Source organism: Sceloporus occidentalis, unplaced genomic scaffold (genome assembly GCF_023333645.1).
Source record: "Sceloporus occidentalis isolate IW3139 unplaced genomic scaffold, rSceOcc1.0.p SCAF_1, whole genome shotgun sequence".
Classification (NCBI taxonomy): Eukaryota; Metazoa; Chordata; class Lepidosauria; order Squamata; family Phrynosomatidae; genus Sceloporus; species Sceloporus occidentalis.
The window spans coordinates 77,272,514-77,293,713 of record NW_028316981.1 but is presented as its reverse complement, the minus strand read 5'-3'; the positions used below and the strand labels follow the sequence as shown (position 1 = coordinate 77,293,713).

At 42.6% G+C, this 21,200-nt stretch overlaps 1 protein-coding gene across 3 annotated transcripts in view; it reads right to left on the bottom strand.

Annotated features, from left to right (window-relative positions):
- Window positions 1-21,200, bottom strand: part of MST1R (macrophage stimulating 1 receptor) — an 83,561-nt gene that overhangs the window by 40,054 nt on the left and 22,307 nt on the right. For all 3 annotated transcript variants that reach the window (XM_089525989.1, XM_089525997.1, XM_089526007.1), the window contains exons 3-8: window positions 12,099-12,287; window positions 10,966-11,091; window positions 9,191-9,361; window positions 7,145-7,323; window positions 1,937-2,111; window positions 127-272 (exon numbers count right to left, since the gene is read on the bottom strand). In XM_089525989.1, coding sequence (XP_089382115.1) covers window positions 127-272; window positions 1,937-2,111; window positions 7,145-7,323; window positions 9,191-9,361; window positions 10,966-11,091; window positions 12,099-12,287 — 986 coding nt within the window. The remainder of the gene's footprint in view (window positions 1-126; window positions 273-1,936; window positions 2,112-7,144; window positions 7,324-9,190; window positions 9,362-10,965; window positions 11,092-12,098; window positions 12,288-21,200) is intronic.

Sequence of the window (21,200 nt, the reverse complement as noted above, 5' to 3'; positions counted from 1 at the left end):
CAACCAACTTTCTAAATCTGTCCCAATTCCAATAAATTGCTCCAGTCTTTACAAAAGGCTTTGTACCCAGTTCCCTGTCTGACAAGTCAGTGCAATGATCCTGGTTCTGTTCTGTGTTTGGCATACCTTTCTCTGCTTTCCAAGGGACAATCTAGGCCATTAACCATAACCTTCCTTGTGCCTCCCACCAGGAGGTTTTGTCCTCGGATAGAGATCTCTGTTCCTCCAGCCAATGGACCATACACAGGGTGAATGGAAGTTATTTTTGGCAACTGATGATGAGAAAGAGAATAAACTTTATACTCACCAAGTCAAAGTCAAATGACAATTAATTCAAGCTGTGTTAAAGGAGTATTAGGTAAAGTATAATGGCAAATTCTGACTACAAATGCAGCAGCACAACAGAAATAAAGAAAGAAACTCTAGGAACTGCAAGTTCTCTTTCTGGAGTATTATCAACATGGAATAACTAAAAACAGGTGAGTCCCAATATTTTGCAAGAACTTAGTCTTTACAGATCTAAAAGTTATTTTTAGCCTTTACATTCTGTGAAGGAAATTAAACCTCACATTTAGCAGTAAAGCTGTACAGTGTAACATCAAGAATTGAGACTTTTCAAGCCTGAAACAAATTAAAGTTCACTCCTCTTCTGCAAGAATATTGTAATAAATAAATAAATAAATAAATAAATAAATAAATAAAACAGGCAACACTTTTTACTGCACATTTCTTAAGAATTCAAGAGCTGTTATTAAAGGACCAGAAAAAATACCAGCAAGATCTCAAGCAAAGATCCTTCTGGAGCCTTCTACAGGTAGTTCTTTCAGCAGAGCAACCATTATTGTTCCTGGGAATGTATGAATGCTAAACATGTGATCAGTAACTGACCTATGGCCTTTTTGCTAAAGGATTCAAATTGTGCAGATGTAATATTGCATGATATCTATGCATCAGGGATGGGAAGCCATGGCACTCCAGAACCCATTGGATGCCAAACCATAGCAACTGGTAAGGGAATCTGTAGCCCAACAACATCTGGAGAGACATAGGTTTCCCACTCCAGCCCTACAGTACAAGCTCTATACACAGAACAGATATAAAATATTCTGGCTTTCATCAGCAAATCTATCAAGTACATTCCCACTGTATCAGGGTTGGAATCATTCCCCCCCCCCCCCCCCAGATATTGTTTGACTGCAGTTCTTGTCAGTTCTAGCCAGCATAGCCAATAGTGAAGAATGTGGGTTCAAAAACATCTGGAGGCTCATGTGTTGCCCACAACTACATAACACTGGTTGCCAATTAGTTTCCAGGCAAGGTACAAAGTGTTGGTGATTACCTTTAAAGCTCTACGTGGTTTGGGTCCAGAATACTTAAGGGAACACCTTCTTCCGTGCTGTCTGCCCCGTAAATTGAGGCCCTAGAAGAAGAACCTACTTCAGCCAAAAAGAGCTAGGCTAACTGCAGTCACCCAAAGGGCCTTCTCTACTGCTGCTCCGAAGTTGTGGAATGACCTGCCGGAGGAGATCCGCCACATCTCTACTCCTGCAGCTTTCAAAAAGGGTCTTAAGACGAATCTCTTCCAGCAGGCATTCCCAACCTAGTTAACAAACCCTAGCTTCCTCTCCCCATCTATGAGTATGATTTCAATTGTGATTTACGTCTCTCTGCCAGCCACATTTTCCCTCTAATTGTAAGCTAATTATGTATTGTATTTTATTGTTTTTAACTCTGATTATTTAATTTACAGTTTTACCATTGGGTTGGGAAGGGATTAATTTTGTATTTTATTGTATTTTTAATGTATTTTTACTGTTGTAACCTGCCCGGATTCTCTGTGATTTGGAAGGCTATAAATTATTATTATTGTTGTTGTTATAACATGAGTGAGGCAGTTACAGCTATGATGCTCAAATAGGAGGAAAATTAAACTCACCATAAATAGAAAGCCAGTGAGTACTGAAGTTCCACTGATATAAAATGGGGTCCCTTTCTTCTCAGCAATGATGAGTGTTACCTCTTGAGGCTCCTGCAGCTTCTCTTTCCCCTCTGATGTCAAAGTGCAGACAATAACCTCAACAAAATCCTTCCAGTGTGGCACTTGGCTGTACCTTGAAAACAGAAAGAGTGGGAGAGATAGAAGTACTTCAAATGACATGAAAGATTGACCTGTTGAACACATTTTTAACCTTCTAAATTATTGTTTTCTAAAGAGTTGACTTGCATACCATGAATCTCTTGGAACAATGAACTGCAGCTAGCTGGGAGAAATAAACAAGGCATGTAACTTTCGATTCCTGGCTGGTCTCAGGAGCAGAACATTTTACTACTGTTACTTTCTGCAGTAGTCAACATTGTGTTCCTAAAGCCATTGGGCTAGAGTATATGCCTTTTGATTATTTCTCCCTGTTTGCTATGAAAGCCCTAGAAGGTTAATCAAGGTGCGGTACAGAGTGCCAAAGAGGCGCCGGGGAGGCACCTCTTTTTGCTCCGCGACAGCACCGCAGCAACCAAATTGCGTGACACTGCTGCATAGCAAAAAAGGAGCACCCAGAAGTGGCTCCTTTTTGTGGTGCAGTTGCGCCGCCACAAACCACCAGAGACGGTGTGATGGCGTTGCAGCTGCGCAGCGCTGTTTGGAAGCTGTGTTGCTGCGACGTCATAGCTGCGTGTGCCATGTAGATGGTGCTACGCAGCTGTGCTGTCCTCATCACATGTACTGTCCCGAGGCAACCCTAGCATGTCGCCATGACGCTGCAAAGGGCCAAGTGACAGGTTTAGGAACATTTTGATAGCAAATAAATAGTTGATATGAAGTATCTTTGTTATAAACTCATCCTTCTCTGACCTCCAAGGTAATCAGAAAGGTACTCATGAGTATTCAGGTGGATTCCCAAGATACAGGTGAGACTGAACATTCAGCTTTAAAGACAGAATGACATGAGGATGTGTAAGTAGGATGTTGCTAGGATTTAGAAATAAATGGATTTTAGCAACAAGATTCTTGAATGCATACTTGTACATTGTGGGGTGGATTCAGATCTGTAGATTTTCTGCAAGTGTAAGATTTGAGCCCTCACTGTTTTGTAAATGTTGCCACTTTTACCTTCACCACAGAGGAACAGAGGGCCCACCCTCCTTTGTGGCAGCTGTAAGCCAGGCATAGCAAGGAGGTCCAATCTGGAAATAATCTGGACTTTTTTCTGCTTTTCTCCTCCCCTTCCCCTCCTTGTATGCCCTGCCTTTCTCTCTCTCTTCCTTCTTCCACTTGCTTTCATTCCATTCCTTAGCACTACCACCATACACACTTTGTTTTCCCATTCTATTTTCCATCTCTTTCTGGCTGTTTTCTCATTCGCCTTCCTTTATTTTTCCTGTTTCCCACATTCCCACATTCTCCTGCTGTTTTTTCCTTCTCTTAAACTCCCTCTGCATGCCCCCCTTTGTTCCCCCCTCTCTGTTCTCAGTATCATTGTGTGTATATACGCACATGTAGGCATATGTGTGTAAAAAAGAGAGACAAAACATGGGGGAGACATTTTGTGGTTACATCCACATAATGTCTTTAAAATTCCAGAGGTGTTGGGAACTCCAGTCTGGACTGACTGAATCACTCCTGAATTATTTATTGAAACACTTCCTTTTTCCTTTTAGACCATTTGGTGATCCAGAGTTAGAAGTGGAAAACAGGTTACAGCAAGATCCAGCCAGTGTAAACCCTATTATTTCTTTCTATACATCTCTGCTGATCAGCACTACACACTTCTTGTAAGGTGTTCCTTTATCCTTTCCCATTCATTTAGTCTTTTTGAGGAAATAGCTGCCAGTCATCATACATAGTTGGCTTGTTGTTGTTGTTTTTTTAATTCAGATCAGAGTTCAGAAGGATGACTGTCTGGTCCAGGTCATGGAGGTGAAGTCTAACTCTGTGCTATTAGGGAACAGCAGACATTGCTGCTTCACTTCCGTTCTGGGAAGGCTGCCAATGTGTACACTATGACACACAGAAATGTCTCCTATCCTGATTTCAACATGAGTGTAAGGCTGCTCCTATATTGCAATATAATGCCTATGATATCATTATAGTACCTCACACATGTAGAAAAAGTTATTAGAATGAATTCTAGCAAACTATATTTTAATCATAAACTCCACATTTTGGAGTATATGAATCAAAATGAGGAAATTTGTACAAACTATAAATATGCATTTTCCACAGGTTACATAAACAAACAAATGGTATATAAATGTTTCTTCTTTGGTGCAATTCTAATTTTGCTTTTTTGTAAGGGTCTGGAGAAGAAAGTGGAGTGGGAAATTTTGCATGAGAAAAGAAACATGGGCTTTGAAGCTAAATGGTGATGTTTTGCTAAGTGAGGAGAACCGAAGCCCCTTTGCTAAGTGAGGAGAACCAAAGCCCCATGGAACCAATTTCTCCATAGAAAAGCTAATGCTTCTGCAAACACAAACACCAGAAGAGGGTGTTTTTTAAAAAAAGTACTTAAGAACCCAAGATTCTGCAGAAACTGTAGCATTTCACAAAAGACAGCAAAACTACACTCTTCAGTATGCTCATTTTCATCCAGAGAGTTCTAGATAAATACATTTAAAACCCACAATGTTTTATTTATATTATAATTTCTGCCTAATGGTGCTTAGGGAGTTGTGAAGAAAATATAACACACCAAAAAGCCATTTAAGATAAGTAACAGAAAAAACATCCACAAACAAACAAACAAACCCAAGTGTAGAGTTGAAAGAAACAACACTGTTCACTATTTATTTCTAGGATTCCACTAAAGCTTCCACATATCTATATTTTCTACAGCTGTCACCTGTCTGTTGCCACCTTCCTTCATGGAGACACCAGAAGTAGAAGAAACGATCACTAGACCACTGTTGGCTTTCTGTTCTTTAAGGGTAGCACTAAAATTAAGCATAAGATGGGAACCGCCAGCTGAGAGCACTATGCTGTTGTCAGTAAGGATTTGATAAAATTCTTCAGGGCCTCATTCCCACTTACCGACAATTTGGTGCGTGATCCGAATTGATGGATTAGTTCCAAAGCGAAGCGTGGTTCCCATTACTATTTGCGCCAATCGGGGCTGGTGAAGTCAGGGACGGGCCTTCGGACTTCCCCAGCCTTCTCCGTGCCCCAGCTTCCCTGGCTTTCTCCACTCTGGGACCTATCCATGAATAAAAGCCAGGGAGGATGGAAGAGAGGCAGGCCAGGGTGGAAGGAGGCAGGCCGTGATGGAGGGGCAAGGAGGCTGGGGGCGCAGAAGGCCAGGACAGAAGGAAGCAGGCTGGACAGAGGAGAGGCAGGCCAGGGTTGAAGGAGATAAGAAGAGGCCGGGGATGGGAAATCGAGGCAGATTCGAATCCACCTGGTTCTCACTTGGGCTGAATCGATTTATTTGAAAATAAATTGATTCAACCCAAAAGGAGCGGAAAAAACAGCGCCTTTTTGACGTGGGTTAAATGGGTCTAGAGCATGGTGTCCCTTTCTGAATCACTTCCGCGGTCCAGATTAAGTGGGAACCATGCTTGTTTAAACCGGATTGTACCAAATCACAATCCGGTTTAAACCATAGTGGGAATGAGGCCCAGCATCTCCCTGGCACATATCACTGGTGGGAAACACTGAAGACAAAGCCCAAAAGTACTAGCCGTTTGGAGCTGAAGAACCATGAAAAAGTCTGGGACAAATAAAAACTACCCCACAACTCCTACTAATAAATGTTCTTCAGACCTGAGTTTCAATTTGTAAAGCAAATCTATAAAATGAATTCCTAAAGGAGATGGAATATAAAATAATAATTATAGGACATATATTCATAGTAAGGGCAGAGGCAGCATGGTGTAGTAATTTGAGCATGACTGTGTAGACCAGGATTCAAGTCCTGTTTTGGCCTTGTAAACCCACTGGGTGACCCTAAGCAAGTAACACTCCCTCAGCCTCGGAGGATGACAGTAGAAAAACCTCTCTGAAGAAACTTGCAAAGAAAACCCCATGATACAGAAACGACTTGAAGGCACACAACAACAACAACAACAAGGAAACTATCAGAGGCAGGAGAAACATACTGTCCAATTGCTTGGCTGGGCCTATTCCCATTGTATCCTCTGAAAAATTTCATATATATCACACACACACACACGCACACACAACTCAACAATCTCCCCCCCCCCCCAACTTCTGATTTATTCAGCTTCCTAGCCTGTTCTGGTGTGTGTAGAGAAGGATGATGTTTTGAGTTTTTAAAAACTGAAATGGGGAATTTGAGGGGGTTGTAAAAATGGTCCTGGGCTAGCCCTATATGACCCATAAGCCACACATTCCCAACATTTGATTTATAGTTTGGCCTGTTTTGAAGGCTCAGAGCATTTTACAACCTAAAAATTGACTGGCCTCCAAAATTAAAATATAATAATATTGACTACTAAATACCACCCAAAGCAACCCAAGCAGATATGTTACACAAGTATTCTCAAAGATGCATAGGTGGCAAATCTATGAGGAAATGAAGTACCTTAAACAAGGAGCAATACACAAAATTCCTCTCTACATACTATATATACTCATGGATAACTCTAGAATTATTAGTAAAAAAATTGACCAAAAAACCTGAGCTGACTTATCCATGGGACAATGTAAGTACTGTACTTTAACGTGTGTGTGTGTGTGTGTGTGTGTGTGTGTGTGTAATAAGGAACCATCCCCTGGTGAAAGGCAAGAGTGTAATCTGTCCTGGAAGCACAGACTCCCTTCTACTCTCTCATCCATTCAGCATTTAGTGTGAGTAAAAAAAGTTATTCATCAAGCTGGCTTTTTGTACATTCTTTGGCATTGTTTTCCTTTGCTTCATCCTTTAGATCCTTTGTTACATGTGTCTAAGTTTTACACTTGACTTACCCATGGGTCATATCAAAATCCCTAATTTTGGCCCCACACCCGACCTCAACTTATACGTGAGCTCGACTTACAGTCGAGTACATACAGTACCTTTCTGAATATTTGTGGGGCAAATTTACAAAGGCTATTCTCTGTGCATGATGTTAAACATAGGAATAAGAAAATGAACTGTACAGAAGGAAGAAGGACAAGCTATAGATCTCACATTCTTTTATTTTCAACTGTTACCTGTTTGCCAGGCTCTCTTCAAACAGCACAGTGCACTTCCTTTGGCCCACTGTAACCCAGTAATCAGTGGGGTTTGCCAGTGGGATATCAGTGCCAGAGAAATATGGACGTGACTGAAATCCCATGCCACAGAGAGTCACCTTAGTGCTGCCATAAACTGGTGCACTTCTAGGGTGAAACTGTAAGAGCAGAAAATATACAAACAATCACATATATACACCATTAGGTATTGAACAGCTCTATCATTTCCCCATCAATTACTGAAGCTCTGAATACAAGCAAAAACCAGTCATTAATACCATACAGTGTAACAGGCATAACGTCCTACCCAGCGAGAGTATACAGGGGGGTGAGAAGTTTTTCTCCTTCTGATTATTGCATTGGGCCTATGTGCTTTCACTCTTGAAGCATTTTGGTTAGTCCTAATAAAGGTAACATGCAATTGCAGTTTTTGGATTTATATGCTTTCACTCTTGAAGCATTTTGGTTGGTCTTAATAAAGGTAACATGAAAATGCAAATTTTGGATTTTCCCCTCATGGATCAGCACAGCTGCCTTTGTTGTTTATATATAAACCAAGAAGCAGATGTTACAAATGAAATAAACATTCAAGGGAATCAATGGATTTCTTTTAACAAGCTTCCCCTCAGTTACTTTTTTTGTTTAAAAATGTATAATGGGAAAGTAATTTAAAGTTTAAATTACTGAAATGGATTCCTTTACCAAGGTGTTCCATAGCTTCTTTTTGAAGTCAAAAGAAATGGCATTACTGCGCCGGGCAAGTAAAGGGGCTGCCTCTGTATAAATGAAGTGACTCTCTATGGATATCAGGAAACTTTTTAAAAACTCAGAAGTATGTGAAGACCATGAGATCCCAAATGAACAAATAAGCACCTATAGTCTGCTGTACAGAAAGTCAGAACCAAGACATGGCCCACTTTATAAGTGAAAATTCTTCAATCCTGCTTAGAAATAACTTCCTGGCCTCTCTTCATACTGAACAATGATAGCATTATGATTCCACTTTAGCTACCATGATTCCATCCTATGGAATCTTGGGATCTGTAATTTAAGGAGCAATACTTTCTCTGCCAGAGAGCTCTAGTGTAACACCAAATAACAAATCTCAGGAATCCACAGAAGTTAAATCAGAATGACCGTGCAAAAAATGCGAGTTTATCACACGGGAGGAAAGCACCCAAATCCCATCCATAATTGGGGCTTAGACCTGGGGAAATCCTGCAAGAGTGGGATTGTTTTCAGATGACATCACCCAAATTAAGCATTAATGCACCATTAACCCACGCAAAAAGTTGCCAAATCACACTGCTTTTTAATTTCGGGGAAATCTCAAAGTTAAAAAGCAGCACGATTTTGCCGCTTTTTGTACGGGTTGATGTCGCATTAATGCTTAATTCACATGACATGTCTGAAAACAATCCTGCTCTTGCAGGATTTTCCCGGGATTTAAACCCCATTCATGCATGGGTTTTGGGTGCTTCCCTCCCGTGTGATAAAATGTGAAGGCGTTTGAGGGAAATACAGCCAATGATTCCAAATTACATGAAGTATGAGTTTGCAATATAAAGACAGTCTTAAATTATATTAGGCCTATGAACATTTCCACTGAACTTTCAAGAAAAAAATACAGCAGGAAGGAACATTGCTAAATGACTCCACGCTAAAGCCAGCCTTGAAGGAACCCCCCCCAAAAAATGTATTAAGCACAAAATTAAGAAAGAAGGAAAAAACAATCCCAACAGAACAGAACACTATTTATGCAACACACAAACAATCAGATTGTAAGTTTGATAGAAAAAGCATGTATCAGAAAATACAGGCATTATGCCAAGATGCCAAATATTCTTCAGGTTCTATGGCACATGTTTGGCAAATAGGAATAATAAAATAGGCATTTACAAAGAAGAATTGAATTAAGATCGTCTCAAAGCACCAAGTGGCTCAGTTAGCACAGGCACACTGAACATTAGCAACAATGCTGATCTGCTAATGATCAATCACAACCATAAGGAGAGAGTTGCATACATCTGTGAGGACAGGGGAGCAGCTCTCCTGGTTCCAGTTTCCCTTGCACTCTTCCTGACGGGTACATGAATTTCCACACCAGCCACATTGCATAAAACGCTCTGCCTTCAGGCAGCGGAAGCATGTCAGGAAATGGTGGCAGCCTGGACCAATCTGTTTTATCTGGAAGACCTGAAAGGTGGGCAGAGAGAATACAGACCACTTGTTGAAGAGAGTGACAGCCACTTCACTTGTCAATTTATTTATTTATTTAAAGTATTTTCATATCACCGATTAATCATATTCTTAGGGTGCTCTACAACAAAAATAAAACAGTCAAAATGTCAGTGATGTATTGAAGTCTTTTACTCCAAGTCTCTACTTTCGAGTCTCAAGTTGAGGCTCAAGTCTGGAGGCAAACTTTTAACAAAAAAATGAGCAGGTGGGGCACATTTCTCAAAGGGCTACAGCAAGCGTTTTAAGCAATGGACTTGAGGTGAGGGTTGATGTCTGCTTGGCAGCCAGTCTGCACCTTAGAGGAGCTTTCTAAAGCCTTTCAAATACTTTAGAAGGATACTTCCACTTCAAGCCCATTGCCTAACGCATTTGCTGTTTCCCTCCAAGAAATCACCCTGCATTCTCTGGGAAGGTCTTGCCTGTTGCTCAAAATGGATGATGCCAGCAAGTCAGTCACTAAAAGTATACAAGTCGAGTCAGTGCACTATTTTTATTTATTTTATTTTATTTTATTTATTGCTGAGCCACATCCAGGTTAATTAGATACAGTGAACTGAGTCTGACTTGAGTCTGAGTCAACTGCCTTGAGTCTGTATCACTGCAAATTGTTAGTAACAGCTCTATCCAAATAGACACTCCTTTTAAAGGGGTGGCCTTACTTGTCCATCTGTCATGGCTTCTGAATATCAAGGCAGTAGAGCAAAGTGTGTGGTTTCATAACATTCTGGTCTTTGTAAGGGGTCCTCAACAGCCTTGAGTTCTGCAGTTGTCTCTCCAGAACAGGGATTTCTAGAAATGCTAGAATGGCTGGACGCATGAGCAGATAGCAGAAAGTGCTAAAAGGCTCTTTATAAAATCCAAGGGCCCTTTGTATTTGGAAAGCCTACAAAAGGCTGGGAAGGTAACTATATGGCTGTCAAAAGTGGAAAATGAGGCAGAATCAATGTCATGCTGGAAGCACCAAATGTTCAATGGAAGCATAACATTCTAGGAGTGATAATCAATGGCTAAAGATCATCAGCTTCAAAGGATTCCAACAGAAACACTAATTCCTAAGGCTAAAAGAACCAAAGAAATGATAGTGAAAGGACATGTTGCTGCTTTGGTTACGATATTGGGGAAAGTGGGATATAAATCAAATCAAATAAATATGTTGAAAAGTAGCTACTGGTAAAAATAAACCATTATGGACCTAAAGTGGGAAACAGATGTTATTCTGACATAGCAAACAAGCTAGTTCTTTATGAAAATGATAGGGTCAGTCATAAGAGCCTGTGAGGTGTTGTGGTTTCAGCACTAGACTACAAATCAGGAGACCAGGGTTTGAATCCCTGGTTTAAACCATATGTACATTTTTAGCTAGTGAAGAAAGCTTCTCCCACTAGATTTTGCTGAACATGTGCCCTGAGTCTGACTGAACTATTGGATTATAGGCTACATAGCCTTACCATTCTGTTTTAATGTAGAATAAGAACAATTTTTGGGATAATCCATTTTATTTCCAGAAATAGGCATGGCAAGACAAGTATAGTCAGGTGTAAGCACTTCATATCTCTCACCTTATTTCCTGCTGCAAACAACAAAGAGTCGTTCAGCTTGCTGACCTCTCGCAAAACTGGTAATTTCTCTCCCAAAGAGAAGTTGGCCACTCTCACTGTGTAAACACTGGATCCCTGAAGCACTACCTGGAAACACAAACAGCTGTTTTGATTATAGCAGGAAGAGCTGAAGAGAATATGCTTACTAATTTGTCAAGGACACTAGTCTGCTGAGACTGTTAATTAGGAGCCAGAGAACTGTAGCTTCATATGTCCATGATCAGCTCAAAGCACTGTGAAGTACTGTGAGATGCTGAAACAAATGCATATTACCTTTGAATTGGGCACTAGGGATCCATGCTCATCGTTAGCCAACAGCCCCAATACAACCCATAACAGCAATGAATACAACCCGAGCAGCTACTCTTACAATACTTGACAGCATTTTGATTGGCTTAAATATGAACAAGGAACTCTGTGTGTGTGTGTGTGTGTGTGTGTGTGTGATAATTTAGTGATGGTACTGTGAATGACCTCATTAAGGGGCTATTCAGACAGCCCCAATGAGGTAGCATGGAGCCACCCGTTTCAGCCAGATTGGGGCCACGGCAACCGCACGCTGTGGCCCTAATCTGGCCTTTCCAGGGCGCAAAAAGGAGCAGCAAAAAGAAGCTCCTTTTTGTGCCCAGAAAGGGCACCATAGCTGCGTTGCCATGGCTTGGTGGCACTCCTTCAGCACTGCGTGGTATGTTCACAGTGCCAGAGGAGCACCATGATGCCATGCGCCATGTGGAGGGGCTCACAGCCTCATGGCGCCCTGGGGTGGAGTTGGGGCAAATGTCATGTGGATGTGTCGCCCTCACTCTGCCCCCCCCCCCCCTGCAGCTGGCCTTTTAGGCCGGTCTATACAGGGCCTAGTGCTAAGCCCCTAAAAGAATTAGATTTGGCAATGTTTCTTACAGGAAAAGAGCAAAATATAAATAAAACTTTGTAAATATTAACCAATTTAATTATTTGTTCCCCAGCCATGCAACACAAAAAGACATTTAAACATTTGTGGTAGTTCACAGCACCAAGAGGTTCACCATATTATCAACACAACTGATACATGGAAATATAGATACACCAGTGCTGAAAGTTGGAATTTAACTGACCTGTAATATACGCCCTTCTGATGTGCCAAGGTGAGCCACAGTCACCTCATCTATTACTGTTACATAGATGGATGTCAATAGCACGTCAGACATGCGTCCATTAAAAAGGTCTAATCTGTAGCTATCTGTAGCAATATAGGTGGGTTTCCTTTGGCAGCTGGTGTCCACCACCACAGCAGAATAATTCACCTGGTATGACAAAGAACAGAAGTAGTTTTAGATAACTGAGAATATAAAACATCAGGGTCATGAATGCTGTGGCTGTGTCAGCTGACACTCCCTGTTCTACATCATGGTTAAGGTGCAGTAGCCTTCTGATCGAAGAAGGGCTTATGCATTTTTGCCCTGTATCACCAGGACAGCTGTTGGACAGGGAGTGTCTTCACTTGATCTCTGCTGTGTTTCAATGTCAGCTGTGTAATGTCCAGAGCCTGCAGTAATGCTGTCAGGTTAGCCATGCCAGCTAACCTGAAGAATGAACAAATGCCTACTTGGTCTTATACAGACATTGCTCCAGGCTTATTTCCTCAGTCTGGGCATCATGTCTGTGAGATAAGATGCCAAATAGACTCCTGCTTCACCTACCTGCTTTGGAAATATGAGTAAAGAGTATAAATTCCCCAAACAAATGAACCTGATTTACCATCTGTTTTAGACAGCACCAAAGGCCTTAGAAACATTGTCTGCTTGCTCTGGCACATGATAATAGGAGCGGACAGTTTGCTTCTGATTTGGTTAGACTGTTAGACTAAGCTATGGATATAGTAAGGATCAATACAAAATATTTGGTCTTTATATACACACACACACACACACTTCTTCTTCTACTGCTGCTGCTAAGACCACAAAGTGTAAGACAGAAAGTTCTAAAATTCCATAATTTTCTTCGAGAAATTTTCCTGGGGATGAGCTCATGGTCGATATAGATCCCAAATAAATAATTACCTCCTTTATTTAATTATCTACCAACCTATATTCTCTTTTCCTTTTCAGTATTAATTATCTACCCAGTACTACCCAATACTATCATCCTCCAAATCACAACAGAAGCCTTGTGTGTATTATATATGCAGTATTTCATGGCTGAACCTATTGGGATTCACTTATTTGTTGGCTAAATTATTCTAACAAGATGACATCAAAGGTAATGCACAAAACATTTTGGTGGCAGGACACTCCTGTTATCATCATGGCAGTGCCCTGGGACATTGTCTTCCAAATGTATACAGCTCAGTTCACACACAAATGAAACTGGTCCTGGATAACCTTTGAGATTCCTAGCATTCAAATAACCAAATGGTGTTCAGTCACACGCAGGACCTGGAAAAAATCAAGACCCAGTTGCTACAGAGAGCAGCCAATTACTGTAAACACAGTAAGCTTATGGACAAAAAAATTGTGCAAGGTACTGTTGTGAAATGGAAAAGATATCTGGAGTTTCAATTAACTCACATTAATGAGGCAGAAGCAGAAACCAAAGCAAAAGGAAATAGAACATCCTAATGACAATCTCAGAAAGGGAGAGAGAGTAATTTATGAGAGAAGAAAAATAAATTGTCCTAATATAAATCACAGCAGTGAAATACACATCTAGCCAACTTTTTTAAAAGAAAAGAAAAATCAGATGGGATATTTCACAATGTTGATGAGGAAAAAAACACTTGGACAAGTGTCATGCAAAGGACCCAGTTCAAAGGTTAACTGGAAACTATGGTTTCTTGCTACATGCGTGAGCTTTGCAAGCCTTAGATTTACCAAGAATGGACACATCTGTTTCTGGTTTTACTCTAAGTGCAGGTCATATCAAACTGCAAAAACTAAGTCAGGGAACACTGGCCTGTTACAGACAGCCAAAATAAAGCTGCTTTGAGTCACAGTGGAGGTATGGTGTTTCAATGATGCATGTATCCTAAGAGTCCAGAAGTCGCACCAAAGCCATGCTCCAGACTGGAGCGTGGCTTTGGTGTGGCTTCTGGACTTTTAGGACGCATGCATCATTGAAACACCATACCTCCACTGTGACTCGAAGCAGCTTTATTTTGGCTGTCTGTAACAGGCCAAAATTTTTGGTTAAACTGTGGATTAAAAATTTGAAACTGAACTTTGATCTTTGCTTCTCAGTTAGGGATGCCATAACCTGGCGGCCCCCGTGACAAACCCGCTTTTGGGGAGCCCCTCCCGGTCCCGGTCCGGTTCGGCCTTCCCCTGCCTCCTTCCCCACAGTCCTGCGCGGCTGTGCGCCACTCTCCCCACCTGGCGCACTGGCGTAGCCTAGAGAGCAGGTCTTCAGGACATCTGCCACTCAGAGCTTTTGCCCGCCCACGTTGGTATATATGTCTTGCAAGAGGCCTTACTTTCCAGGTTACAGTGAGAAAAGGAAAAAAAAGCCATAAATCGTTCATGTTTCACTGGGAGTCTAAATGCCTCATCTTTTAAATGTCTACCACTCAGTACTGTTGTAATTCTTTATCACAGGATCGTTTTTGAGGCCCTAAACACCTTTACTTGTAATATGCAAATTTCTCCCGAAGCTGACCAATGGGAAAGAAGCAATCAGCCCTCCGCTTGGGTTGGTTTTCAATGGCTTGGTGAAGGAAGAGATTTTGCCTTGTAAATAGGAAGGGCTTTGGGGTAGCAGAAGGCTGCAGAAATAGTTTGACCCCCCCCCCTTAAACATCCATGGCTCAGTGCTATGGGATTCTGGGAATTGTAGTTTCTTGTGGCACCAGAGCTTTTTTGACAAAAGGAGGCTGAATGGTCCACAGAGGTGGCGTTGCCTGGGGGCAGAGCCTCTTGCCAGCAGTGAGGAGGCTGCGATGATGAGGGAAAGCAGGGGCTCCTCCTCCGGATGGTCCTGGCCACTTCCCTTGGCTCCCTCCCTCCTCCTCCTCCTCCTCCTCCTCCTCTCAGAGCAGCCCCACAGCCAAGGTGAGCTGCTCATTCACACTCTCTGGCTTTTCTCTCCCCCCCCCCCCCCCGCACTTTGAGACCCCTTTAACTGCCAAAGCTCGATGCTCTGGAATTCTGGTGTCTGTGAGGCATTTGGCCTTCTCTGTCAGAGAGCTCTGGTGCCACAATAAACTACAATTCCCAGGATTCCATAGCACTGAGCCCTGGCAGTCCAAGCAGTGTGTTTTGGACACAGAGATCCTCCAAATGAATCCAGTCCCTAGCTTTTATATCTCTCTCACACACTGCAGGAATAATAATCCTGGGAATGCTAGTGTTTGGGAGACAGTGATGGCTCTGAGGCCACAATAGACTACAATTCCCAGGATTCCCCAGCGCTGAGCAGTCTCAAACTGGACCATTTCCTCAGTGTGGATGCACCTGGGGAGGAATTCTGGGCACTGCAGTTCAACTACGTTTGGAGGGTTATGGGACTCCCTGTTAGAGATAGCTCTGGGGCCACAATGTACTACAATTCCCAGCATTCCCCAGCACTAACCCAGGACAGTTAAGTCACTCTCAAACTGGATTATTTCCTCAGTGTGGATGCAGCTTTGGTGAGGAACTCTGGGCATTTCAGTCCAGCATTGTTTTATTTCTGCAGTGTATTTTGGACCAGAGACAAGGTGACCAGGCATCCTCCTCCTTTTCCAGGACATGCCCTCTTCTGTCAAATTTCAAAATGTCCTCCATTTGGATCATGGCTAAGAAGCATGGATTTATAAGTACATGGGTGTTTTTAGCTTTTATTTTTGGCCATGTCCTACATTTTTTGCTTGGGTGCCCTACATTTTGGGGTGAGGGCATTGGTCACCCAAGTCAGAGAGCTTTCCAGGGGTTTAACTGCCATTCTGCTGTGGAGCTGGAACAGAGCACCATTCCCAGAATTCCATAGCATTCAGCCGAGGCAGTTAAAGTGGTCTGAAACCAGATTATTTCTCCAGTGTAGATGCAGCCCAAGCCTTTTGCCTCTCTTATGCCTGAGATTTCAAAGCCCAGCCTTGGCACCACAACAAACTACAAATCCCAGGATTCCATAGGATGGAGTGATGAGAGTGAAAGCAGTGTGGCAGCAGCCTAAGTGTGCTTAATGCAGTTCTTAACATGGTGCACCTCTTGCCTACAGAGTCTCACAAGACTTTTTTGTTGAACAACTTGTACCCATTAACTCCATTTCATGTCTTCTTTATTTAGTGGGGAGGAATACAGACAAAACAAGCCAAAATGAAGAAAAACCAAAGTCCCTTGAGCATGTTCTATATGCATAGCCATGTTAACCCATGTTCAGTGTTAAACCCAAATGGTTTGGTTGTGGAATAAGCCTCTGAAATATGCAAGAGGCAATGTTAAAATAAAGCCATGTTCAATGCTCAAATGTGCTGTTTGGAATGGGGAGAGGGGGGTGGCCAGAAAGGGAAGTACATTTCAGCGATCTGTCTACGAATAATGTCAAAATGTCCTCCATTTTGATCATGCCTAAGAAACATGCATTTATATTAACATTTCTAAAAAAGCCTCGATTTTTTTGCGTGTCCTCCATTTTAAAAAATGTGTCCTACATTTGAAAATGTTGTCCTGCATTTGTCCTACATTTGTCCCGGTTTGGAGGTCCTGACTTATGGCAACCCTCTTCTCAGTAACCACAGTTTTAAATAAATAAACTCCTCTTCAGGTATAATAGAGCTCAATTTCTTGTTTCAAATTAGAAGTTTAAGCTTCTTGCAGGTGCAAAAAAGACGGAGGTGGAGTAGATGAGCCTCAGGCATACTGCAGTTATTAATTAGTCAATTATTAACCATGGCTTTCTGTTATGCCTGAATCGGGTCAGAAACCAAGTACACAGCTAGTCATAGGTTCTGCCTAGCTCTGCAGAGGAGTCCTTAATCTGGAGGAGATACTGAACTTCAAACATTATTCCCGCCCCCGAACACCCTCTCTCTCTCTCTCTCTCTCTCTCTCTCTCTCTCTCTCTCTCTCTCTCTCTCTCTCTCACACACACACACAGAGAGAGAGAGAGAGAGAGAGAGAGAGAGAGAGAGAGCAATCAAATATCAGAATGCTTTCCATTAACATCTGGATCATTTATCTGTATGCTCCAAATGCACCTATGTTTTGTTTTAAGCAAAACCTCTCTTAGGTGGTTACGCACTTACAAACCTAACAATTCCTATTTATATTATGGAAGAGGCAAGTACCAGCAGAAATTCCCATAACATTCTGTACTCCATTTTGCATTGAATGTAGATGGACAGGGTTAAGTCACCCTGAGGCTATTACAATGAAGAAACCACAGAAAACTGTGTGAATAATCTGACATTCTAACAAGATAGCTGTGGGGTATAATTATGGGACGAAGTAGTTTGTGAAAACCTCTCTTGGAGTGAATGAGTTTCTTAAAGGGTAATAAGTATTCTCAGCTCGTGATCATTCCACACACAAGCTCTCCATTACTGCTCTCAGGGGGCCTTGTGCGGAAGTCATAAAACTGAAACCAGTTACAGTCTTGTCATGTAGCCATTAGTCAGTTACAATACTCTGCTGACTCAGGGCCTCACCTTTCTATGTTCTGAAAGGTATTCAATGTGGGACTTCCCTGGATGGGTTTTCTGCTCCCATTTATCAACTTTTCTGCTTATCCCTGCTATCGCTCACTTAGGATTGACTGCCCAAGACCCATAAATCAAAGTAGGATCCAGAAATTTGTCTCATCTTCCTTCAGTCCAACATATTATAAGGGTGCACATGTCCTGACTGGAATTTTTTTTAAAGCCACAAATCTGAAGAAGGAGGGTATGGTCTCAGCGCTGGAAAGACTAGTGGCAAGAGGGCTTCAGAAAGAAGGAATGTCAGCATTCCTGGGTGATGATTTAGAGCAGGGGTAGGCAACCTGCGGCCCGGCAAGGCCTTGGGACCGGCCCCAGCCTGGTCCTGCTGCCGATTGCCGCTGGAGCCTTTGGCCTCTCGCGTGAGGGCGTGGTGCCTTTGGCCTATCAGGAGGAGGCGGGCAAGGAGGGGCAAGCGGCAGACAAGAGGGGCAATTATCTATAGAAGCCTCTGAAATATGCATTTATATTAACATTTTTAAAAAAAAAATCAGCAAATTTATAGCATGTCCTCCATTTTTATAAAAATGTCCTCCATTTGAAATGTTTGTCCTACATTTGTCCTGGTTTATTTATTTATTTATTTATTTATAAAAATTAATTAATTATTTTTTGGCTTTGGCCCCCCAGTTGTCTGAGAGACAGCAACCCGGCCCCCGGCTCAAAAAGGTTGCCTACCCCTGATTTAGAGGAAAGACAAAGGGGCAAAACACCAAATAGTGCTCCTGCTCGATTTGATCACTTCAGCACCACAATCTATACACTGCATGGTATAAGATGTGGAGTTTTACATCTCAAAAGTGCAGTTAAAAAACAATGGATGTCAGGGAAATGGAATGGGGAGGGGCAGGAGCTATATCATACTGGAGCTATTATTTAAAACCTTATTAGATATCTTACAGTGCGCCCGTGCCATACGCGGGCGTGCCATACGCGGCCTTGAGCATATGCGCTCAAGCCATGGGGCACGCGCGGGGCGGAATGTCCCATTCAATTGAATGGGCGCGCATGCCTATTGCACCCCGCGTGCGCCCACGCCGCTGCGCACGAGCCCCATTGTTTCCAATGGGGCTCGAGCATAGGCAGAATTCGCCTTATGCAGAGGGATCCAGAACAGATCCCCCGCGTAAGGCGAGGACGGACTATACTAAACTGAATAATTGAATTGTTCTTATTTAAGCCAGAAACATAAATCCCTCTTCCCACTTTCTGTATTTCTTCATCAGCTATCTGGATAATCTACATTACATCATGGTCCCTAATCCCTGTGTGTTACTCTTCTCCCTCTCCTTCATGTGTGGCATGCATCCTTTTTACAGCAGTCTGCATTGATTGCTAGTCTCAGACAGGTTTTTCCCAACCCTTCCTGGAATTGCCAAGAAATTAACCTGCTACCTTTTACAAGAAAAGCATGTGATCTGTCACTGCCACTGAGTTATGATCCCCCTATTTTTATAGAATATTCATAACAGTACACAGCATTGTGAATGTCTGTAGTCACATAGTAACATCATGATGCTTTTTCATTTATTTTCAGGCCTCTTCCTAGTAATCCTCAGCATTGATTTTGTTGTCACAAGGAAACAGTTAAGACAATGGCATTTCAAGACATTTCCCCTGGTTTGGTCTCTTTGAAGGCTGAGCTGCTGTCTTTTACTGTCTTATGGTTGACTTGTTATTTTATGATTTTATTTTGGTTTTGTGGTTGTTTTATTATGAGTTGCTATACACTTCCATACAGAAAGGCAGACAGGCTGAAAATGATTAAGCAAACAAAACAGTCTTTCAGTATGACTCTTTCTGGGGCTGTTAATGTCAATCTAGTTGCTAACCAGAGCCCCCCCAAATATTTTTGGGGGACTACAGCTCCCAACATGGCTGTTTTCTATGCTAGATGGAATATTCTGAGAGTTTTAATTAAAAAGTAACTTTTCCAAGCTCTACCCCCAGATGTTTATATGTGAAGTCAGAACTCTGTATGTTCCTGCACAAATGACTTCACAAATTCAATCTCATCTGATATTTACTGACCATTCACAAAATTGGAAGAAATAATTTTTGGAGTTCTTCACAGTCTCCTTTGCATTTCCCCATCATGACAATCTGATCCTGCATTGTTCCATCCTGACACTTTGCATATCTCATTGTTCCTTTCCAACATAAGATTGTTTATGAACCAATCTCAATGCAGTTCTTCCTCTGAATTCACAGGGGATGCGTTCCACAGATATTCAAGTCCCTCTCCCCACGCTCCTTTCTGTCCCCTCCATCCTTACCTCCTTCTTCTCCACCTAGGCATAGCTTTGCCTCAACGGCTGGGAGGGGCCTTCCCTCAGTTTGGGGAGAGTGAGCCAGGGTGCGGTGGCCATTATGGCTAGTAATCTGTGCCCCGCCAGCCAGCCACCATGGCAAGCTCCCCTCCTGCTGGGCACACGCCCCTCCCCTGCCATGGCTATTGGCTGCCCACTTGCTTCCCCTCTTGGCCCTGTAGGCTTGGGGCTGGATCAGCTGAGTCGGCTCCAAGGCAATGGGGCCAAGAGAGGAAGCAGAGGGTCCCCTCACTTGCTCCCTATCTCGGCCCCATCACCCTGGGGCTGGATCAGCTGAGCTGACTCCAAGGCAATGGGGCTGAGGGTCCTCCCGCTTGCTCCCTATCTTCATTCCCATCTTTATCCTCCGTGTGATAATCTCCATAGGACTTTGGAGAGCAATGGCTGCATCGTGTCATCACCATGATGTACTCGTACAGTTGCTTCTAGGGAACTTGTAAGGCTAGTCATACATTGCTACTTTTTAAAATAACACGAAAAACTGAGAATGGCAGATAGTAATTTTCCAAAGTCATACAAAGAATCCATAGCAGACAGAGGTCTCTCAGATCTAAGGTATAGCACTTTATCTACCTGACAAAAAGTTCCAGCTTCTCTCATAGTTTCAGGATGTTGAAAAACAGGAGCGTGTCCAAAGGCGGGCGACTAAAATGGTGAAGGGTCTGGAAACCATGCCCTATGAGGAATGACTTAGGGAGTTGGGTATGTTTAGCCTGGAGAAGAGAAGGTTAAGAGGTGATATGATAGCCCTGTTTAAATACTTGAAGGGATGTCATATTGAGGAGGGAGCTAAGTAGTTTTTTTTTTAATTATTTTTATTTTTTTATTTAGGTATTTATATCCCGCCCTTCAGCCCTAATGGCTATCAGGGCGGCTTACATTTATTATTATTTTTAACCAGACAGTTCCCTGCCCGCAGGCTTACAATCTAAAAGACATGACATAAAAGGAGAAGGGAATGGTGAGGGGGGAGGGGATCAGGTCCAGCATTCTTCACTCCCTCTGAGGCCTGGACCAAGGCAGATGGACCGGAGGGAGGGCTCTGCTTCTTTCAGGCAGGCCTGGTGGAGCTCGCCTGCCTCTCTCCCCTTCAAGATGGTGGCTGAAGGGAGGGCTGGTCCTCTTCGAGGAAGGCAGTTGGAGCTCGCCTGCCTCTCTCTCCCAGATGGTGGCTGAAGGGAGGGCTGGTCCTCTTCGAGGAAGGCAGTTGGAGCTCACCT